The following is an 8,596-nucleotide window of genomic DNA, read 5'->3' as shown; positions in this document are numbered from 1 at the left end:
TTCGAAAATCGGGTTTAGATGGGCCTTATGCTAATTACGCTTTTTAATTACTAAGAAGTCCCTTAATTACGCTATTGAGCATAACTCCCATTCTAAACCTCAAACTGATGTCAAATTTTCGGGACATGTCTAAATATCAGTAGCAAAGGTTTTAGTTCATTCATATTGCTAAAAATCTCGGTTTTATGCAAAAAGGGCGTTTTAGGCATTAATGAGCATAATTACGATCAAGAGCATAAATTACAAACGATTAGGCACCATGCAATATAACTTCAGAGAGTTATATTACAATGTATTATGGTCCTAATGGAAGCTTAAAACATGGAAGAAATAAGCTTGAATGGGTCAGAATTGAAAGTCATAGCAAAAGTCAAGCTTTTGCGACTTTCGGTTATAATCTGCCCTTAGACGATTAATTGTCGGATTAGGACTGATAAAACATGTTTATATAGTCATTACCGAGTCATTAGAATGTTATAATATAATTTAGAACCTCTGGTTTATTAATTTTAATCAATTATAGACTTTTTGTCAAACTACTTTGACCCGACATTTAATCAGTCAAACGAGATAATTAGGAGACACCCTTTCAGGGGTTAATCACCTATACTAATGTGGTTTCATAACCACTTTCAATTTGATCAGTGGTTAAGCCACATGTAATTAAAACGAAAGTCAAACCGATTAAGCACTAAGTTTGACTTTTAAGCAATTAAGCTAAATTAATTAACTAAACAAGTAATTAGAGGCTTACTAATGGTCCTAGCAATCTTTTCTACACTTCAAATCTTCTCCAAGTCCTTAGCTAGCTCCAGAGATGAGTAGAGAAGCAATGGTTGCAATTGTGTGTCAAGAACAAATGAACTAGCCTTCATTATATAGTGATTTCCATGATTTTAGATCACTTCCAGGTGTTTTGGGGGCCCTAGGATCACCCCAGGTGTCCTAGCTAGTGATTTAAACCGACATATAGCTCCAAACATCGTTACAACCTAGATTAAGGCGGTGGAACAACCAAACCCGCACCTGGCATGATTTTTCTGTTACTGGCAGGCTGAGGCGGGCCGCGTAAGACTTAAGGGGGGTCTTACGCGGGCCGCGTGGACCGGGTAAACTGGTAAAACAAGTTTGAAGCTTGGCAGATTCAGTCCCTGAACGTTTTAAACCCTTTTTATCTTCGTTTTTGGCAATCAAGGCCCTTGTAGTTAATTTCTTGGAGCCCAAGGAGGTATAAACAAACTTCGTTAGGCTCGGGTTCGTTAGATTCCTTCATAAACGCAAGTTTCATCAAGTTGACGCTTTTAGCCCAAAGTTTAGAAAACATGCTTAACGATCTCGGAATCACGTGAAATTTTTACCACACATTCTCAGGAGTATATTTGATTATTACGAAGCCTCGGTTTTGTTAAAAGGCCACTCAGAGGTCAGAATTGACATATTGACACTTTTAAGCCTTGTAATTTATAATCTTCCGATTATTTTCACAAACGGCTTCGCATATTCAATCAATCACCCAATTAAGAATATTTTCTTCACGCGTGGTCATTCAGAGGCTCAAGTTTGGCATATTGACACTTTTAGTCCTTTCGTTTGCATATTTTCACTTGTTGTCAACTTTAGTCCCTTAAACTCAATCTTTCACATCACCGGAGTTTAGGACACGTGTCTATGTATAATTGGACACGTTTTTACGTGGTATTACATCCTCACCCCCTTAAAAGAAATCTCGACCCCGAGATTTACTGGAACAAGTGAGGGTACTTCTGTTTCATAGTGGACTCAACTTCCCACGTATATTCGGGACCTCTACGTGCGTCCCATTTAACCTTTATTATCGGTACATACTTTCTTCGGAGCTTCTTGACTTGCCGATCCTCAATTGCTATAGGCTTCTCAATGAATCTCAAGCTTTTATCAACTTGCACGTCTTTATGAGACATTGTTAAAGATTCATCAGCTAAACATTTCTTGAGATTACAAACGTGGAACACATCATGAATTCCACTCAGCTCCTCTGGCAATCTTAGCCTATATGCTACACTGCCAATACATTCGAGGATCTCAAATGGTCTGATATATCTAGGGCTCAACTTTCCCTTTTTACCAAAACGCATTACACCTTTCCAAGGTGATACTTTTAACAGCACTTTATCACCTATTTCAAACTTTAGAGGTTTTCGCCTCTTGTCAGCATAGCTTTTCTGCCTATCCCTGGCAGCTTTTAGGCGATCTCGAATTTAGACAATCTTGTCCGTAGTCTCAAGGACTATATCAGGTCCTGATATCTGAGCTTCTCTTACTTCTGCCCAACAGACAGGCGTTCTGCATTTCCTTCCATATAATGCCTCAAAAGGCGCCGCCTGAATACTGGTATGATAACTATTGTTATAGGAGAACTCAATCAATGGCAGGTGGTCATCCCAACTACCACCCAAATCAATAACACATGCACGAAGCATGTCTTCCAAGGTTTGAATAGTACGCTCACTCTGACCATCAGTCTGGGGATGGTAAGCAGTAATAAAATTCAAGCGAGTGCCCAAAGATTGTTGGAAACTTTTCCAGAAGTGAGAGGTGTATCTAGTATCTCTATCCGAGATAATAGCCACCGGTACTCCATGAAGAGCTACAATCTTATCGACATATAACTGGGCTAACTTATCGGAGCTATGAGTCTCCTTGATGGGCAGGAAATGAGCTGACTTTGTCAGTCTATCAACAATAACCCATATAGTGTCATTTCCGTGCCTTGTTTTGGGTAACTTGGTTATAAAATCCATGGTTACCATTTCCCATTTCCAAGTGGGAAGTTCCGGCTGTTGTAGAAGACCTGATGGCTTTTGATGTTCAGCTTTAATCTGAGCGCATGTCAGGCACTTAGCTACATGGGTGGCGATAGATTTCTTCAAACCTATCCACCAATAATTGGTCTTTAAGTCTTGGTACATCTTGTCACCTCCCGGGTGAACTGAATACTTGGAATTGTGGGCTTCCTGAAGGATCACATCCCGAAGTCCTCCTTGAATAGGAACCCAAATTCTGCCGTTCATTCTAAGAATTCCATCTCTTCCAGGTGTTAACTGATCAGCAGTTACACCTAACTTTTCATTTGGAAGATTATCTTCCAATACAGCATCTTTTTGTGCAGCCAACAGCCTTTCATTCAAATTATTCTTTAACTTAATGCTCTTTGCATTGATCCTAATCGGCTTAACTCTTTCCTTTCGGCTTAGAGCATCTGCGACCACATTCGCCTTACCGGGTTGGTAGCGAATCTCGCAATCGTAATCATTTAAAGTTTCCATCCAACGGCGTTGTCTCATATTGAGCTCTTTCTGATTGAACAAGTGTTGGAGACTTTTGTGATCCGAGTAGATTACACATTTTGTTCCATACAAATAGTGTCTCCACAACTTTAATGCGAATACCACAGCACCCAATTCCAAATCGTGAGTGGTCTAGTTCTTTTCATGCACCTTTAGCTGTCGCGATGCATAGGCAATTACATTGCCCCCGCTGCATAAGTACACACCCCATGCCAGTGTGTGAAGCATCGCAATAAACAACAAAGTCTTCAACTCCTTCTGGTAGTGACAAAACCGGAGCGTTGCTCAATCTTTGCTTAAAAGTCTCGAAGGATTCCTGCTGCTTGGGACCCCAGATAAATTTCACATTCTTACGGGTCAAGGAAGTCAATGGTGCAGCTATTCTTGAGAAGTTCTCAATGAATCTCCTATAATATCCTGCTAAACCCAGAAAGCTGCGAATTTCAGTAGGTGTCTTAGGCGCTTCCCAATTCATTACAGCCTCTACTTTGGCAGGATCTACTTGAATACCGTGTTCACTAACCACATGTCTAAGGAACTAGACTTTGCGAAGCCAAAATTCACACTTAGAGAATTTGGCATATAACTTCTCCTGTCGAAGCAGTTCTAAAATACATCGAAGGTGCTTTTCATGCTCTACTTGGCTACGCGAGTAGATAAGTATGTCATCTATAAAAACAATGACAAACTTATCTAAATATGGTTTGCAGACTCTATTCATGAGGTCCATGAATGCTGCAGGCGCATTAGTGAGCCCAAAAGGCATCACTAAGAACTCGAAGTGTCCATATCTTGTTCTGAATGCCGTCTTCGGAACATCTTCGGTTCGAACCTTAAGTTGATGATACCCAGATCTCAAATCTATCTTTGAGAAGTAACTCGCTCCTTAGAGTTGATCGAACAAGTCATCGATCCTGGGTAAAGGATAACGATTCTTGATCGTTACTTTATTTAGTTCACGGTAATCAATACATAAACGCATTGATCCGTCCTTTTTCTTCACAAACAAAATTGGAGCTCCCCAAGGCGAAGAGCTGGGTTGAATGAAACCTTTTTTCCAATAACTCATCCAATTGAGTTCTGAGCTCTTTCATTTCGGTAGGCGCTAGGCGATACGGAGCTCGTGCGATAGGCGCAGATCCAGGGAGAATGTCGATCCTGAATTCTACTTGCCTCTCAGGAGGTAATCCAGGTAACTCGTCAGGAAAGACATCAGGATACTCTGAAATAATTGGGATGTCCTCAATCTTCGGCTTTGGATCATTCACCGTCACTTATGCCATGTAAATGACACATCCACCTTTCAAACACTGGGATACTTTAAGAATGGACACATTGCTTGGCAACCCATATTGTGTGTCCCCTTGGATAGTGACTGATTCACCGGAGGGGGTTTTGATAATGATAAGCTTTTTATCACAGGCAATTTGGGCTTGGTTATGCGATAACCAATCCATGCCTAAAACTATATCAAAACCAGCCAATTTCATTGGCAGGAGGGACAGCGGAATAGAATGGTTCTTAATGGATATAGAACATCCATCAAGAAGAGTTGTGGCGGATTCTAAGGTACCATCAGCGAGTTCTACCTCATATTTTATGTCTAGAGTCTTAATAGGCAAATTCAAAAGCTTACAAAACTTATGATCTACAAAGGACTTATTAGCACCGGAATCAAATAAGACTCTAGCATAAATATTATTGATGAGGAAGGTACCTGTTATGACGTTATCATCGGTCACCGCTTCCCTTGCCTGCATCTGGAACACTCGGGCATTGTTCTTCTTAGCCTCTTCAGGCTTTTTCGCATTCTTGGGGCAATTGGTCTTGATATGCCCCTTTTCATTGCAACCATAACAGGTTGCATCCTTGATGTTTCGGCACTCAACAGACTTGTGCCCTTTCTTCTTGCAGATCCCACATGGTTTGGCCTGTGGTTCCCGGTTACACTTGCCAAAATGCCTTTTATGGCAAGACTTGCACCTGGGCTTGTCACCAGTCTGCCCTTTCTTGGAACCAGAGTTCCCCTTTCCTTTCTTATTCGGCTGAGAGGACTGATCATCCTCTCTCTTCCTCTTCCCTTCTTCCGAATTTTTCTTCGCCCTACTCCTCACAATATCCAAAGTGAGGGATAATGATAGATCCACAATAGATCTATAGGTGGTTGGCTTAGAAGCCTTCACATTTCCTTTAATCTCAGGGGCCAAACCACCAATAAAACGCGCGATGCGCTTCGGCTCAGGGGTGACTAAATATGGTACCAACCTGGACATGGAATTGAAGCTTGTCACATAGGATCTGCAGTCTAGATCCTTCATCACGAGGGTGAGGAAATCAGTCTCTACGCGCTCTACTTCGTGCTGAGGACAATAAGTGTCCTTAACCAGATCGACAAACTTCTCCCACGAGAGATTATACAAACGCACTTTCCCAGTGGATTGTACAAGCACCTTTCACCACGTAAGGGCATCGCCCTTAAAGGACTAAGAGACAAACATGACTACATCTTCCTTAGCGCAACCGCTAACATCTATAACGGTTTCCATCTCATCCAACCACTTCATACAGTCTATCGCCCCTTTTTCTCCTGTAAAGTCTCGTGGCTTACAGGAAACAAAATATTTGTAGGTGCAACCTTTAGCATGCCTAAGAGTAGGTTCAAGGACAACCTGCCTCTTAGGTACACTATCCTGGTTAGACGAGTGTAGGGACTCAGTCTTCTTATGGGTGTGAGATTGAGAATGAGTTTTCGAGTGAGTTTGTGACCGAACGACACTCGGCTCCTTAAACTTAACATCTACCGCTTGAGAAACTGCAGCGGTGATCATAGCTTGTAGTTCTGCACCCGTAATGTTGATTCTGGTATTGCCCTGTGCTGGATGACTGTTTACTTCGTCTGAGTCAGCCATTTCTGAATGCTATAATATAGACAATGATAGTAATTTAATTTACATATAAGTCCATCACATTGATGATTCATTGGTCATGGCATTATTAAACCATTTAGACCATTTCAAATCGTAATAACTTAAAGCTAATAAAATGCATTATTCTTCATATTACTGGGCAGGGGAAAATAGAAATTCCACAACTGCCAATGTCATAAAAGACATTTTACTTATCATTAAACTCGTCTCGAAAGACATTTATATAGCTAGGAAGCTTGTCACAAGGACGAGTTGAGATTCTAACTAACGATCTCAAAAATAGGTGATCTTTTAAGGTCTGAACAAAGTTCATTGCCTTTTTGACAAGAAGTTTATGAATCGTACTTTCATTGTCATTCTACACCTTTGCTTAAAGCCTGCATCTCAAATGGATGTCTTGGTGTATATATCACACTGATGTTTGCTAGCCAGGATTCGTATTGATCATTTTGGCTTTATGTGACTTGGAAGGGTCCAAGTACCTTTTGGAAGCTTGTGTGGTTTCTCGCATCGCACAGCTAGGAATGTTAACATATTTTCAGATGTTAACAGAGATTTGCTATCTTAAAAAGGTTGTACCATCATAGCCAATTAATACTTTGGCTAGGTTATACCTCTAAGAGTTTCTTTGGCAGATCAATTATAAATTGAAAGGAAATAACATGGTGTAATAAAATACACAAATTTAAAACCAAAGTTAAAACTTCATTAGGATGAAAGCAAGTACAACCGCCCTAAACGGGACTTAGAAAAAGACAAACTACCCGCGCAGAGGCATACAGAAATGAAAATAAGTCCACGCAGGGACTTGATACAGAAATCAAACAAATGTCCACGCAGGGACATGATTACAACAAACAAGAAAACAAAACAACCCTCTACTTTTTCTTCCCCTTGATAAGGTTCGCAAGACCCTTCATAAAGCTGTTGTGCCTTTCCTTGTTCTTCTTGGTCTTATGTTCGACCTTATCCAACCTCTCTAGGATCTCCTGTGTTTGTTGCTGTAGTTGCTGAGGAGGAGGTGGCTGGTACGGAGGATACTGATAACCCTGAATCGGGTAGTCAGTTGGAGGCATAGGAGGGTAAGTAGAAGGATAAAGGTGGTGATACTGCGCAGCCGTAAGATATGGGTCATGAGTTCCGTAGCCCAATGGATATCCCGATGGGTCTCCATAAGGATTATACCCAGAAGAACCTGGGTACGTCGGATTTGGGTTATCAAATCCTACAGGCGGCATAGGTGGTGCATAAGAAGCTTGCGGAGGATTAACCTCCGGAGCCGCGTTTGAGGGTCCACCCGACTGGGGGTCCTCTGGAATAGGGGGATAGGAACTCGAACCACGAGGAGAACTAAAACGGGGTCCTCCTCGTACGGACATGCGTGCATTCCTCCTTCGCCTCGGAGGCTCGGGAGGTGGCTGTGGTGGCTGCTGTGGTGGTTCTTCCACCGGAAGTGGTGGTGGTGAGACAGCTTGGAGTTGAGGATCTTCCAAAGGCGGTTGGGCTGGAGAGCTATGGTAAGAACGGGTAAAATACCAATCATAGGTACCCATTCTCTCCTGGAAGGAGTCAGGCCCATTGTATGGGGATCCTAGAAACGGAGACCCACTAGATATGCTGATAGGGTGGCCCGGGGTTCCTATTTGCATTTCCGGGTCGAGGTCATCATCCATCTCCATTTCCTGAGAGAAATGGTCCTCAGGGCCCAACGGGTTGTAGGCGAGAAAGTCGTTAACGTAGTCAGCTGGGTTAAACTGTCTCGGAGAGTAGGGGGATTCGGAATGATGAAATGAAAGAGATTGCAAAGAGTTATGCGATGGGTAAGATTCATGCGAATGGTGAGATTGATCCGAATGGTGAGAGTGTTCGGGCTCATTTGGAGCAAATGGTCCGAAAGACGGATGAAAAGATGGCGAAGAGCTGAGCGAGACTGAGTGTCTTGCCGGCTCGAAAGGTTGACCCCACATATCGCGGGAGTCGGAGGTGGAAAAAGACGCCGATGGAGTGTGTCTGTGCGATGGCCCAGCAGATGACGGTCCTCCACGCATGGGACCCTTGCCACGTCCTCTTAGTCTTGGAGGCATGATGGTAAGCTTCCTGTTGAAACAAGCAAACAAAATAAAACAAAACAGAATAATAGCAAAGGAAAGATAAAGATGCACCCTAGGTCATTTGCCTAGACTCGAGAGTCTAAGGAATGTGCTTATTGTGTCATTGAGATTAAACACAAAAGGTTAGTGTTTAATTCGCTCAATGTTGGCTCTGATACCAACCTGTCACACCCCAATATTCCACGTATTACCGGTGGGCCCGGTGGGGAGTATCGTGACGTGGTTGATATCA

General features: G+C 42.3%; 1 protein-coding gene across 1 annotated transcript; it reads right to left on the bottom strand.

Moving 5' to 3' along the window:
• Positions 1 to 7,131: 7,131 nt before the first annotated feature.
• Positions 7,132 to 8,337, bottom strand: LOC110875294 (extensin-like). The gene has a single exon (XM_022123490.1). The coding sequence runs from the start codon at positions 8,335 to 8,337 to the stop codon at positions 7,132 to 7,134; it is 1,206 nt and encodes a 401-aa protein (XP_021979182.1).
• Between the last annotated feature and the right edge of the window lie 259 nt (positions 8,338 to 8,596).

The sequence above is a fragment of the Helianthus annuus genome, chromosome 9 (assembly GCF_002127325.2).
Source record: "Helianthus annuus cultivar XRQ/B chromosome 9, HanXRQr2.0-SUNRISE, whole genome shotgun sequence".
Lineage (NCBI taxonomy): Eukaryota > Viridiplantae > Streptophyta > Magnoliopsida > Asterales > Asteraceae > Helianthus > Helianthus annuus.
Note: the sequence above shows the minus strand (reverse complement) of the source record. Positions and strands in the feature narration are given on the sequence as shown.

What these genes read in the sequence shown, in the direction of transcription:
- LOC110875294 (XM_022123490.1), bottom strand. Translation starts at nt 8,337, where the DNA reads ATGCCTCCAAGACTAAGAGGACGTGGCAAGGGTCCCATGCGTGGAGGA.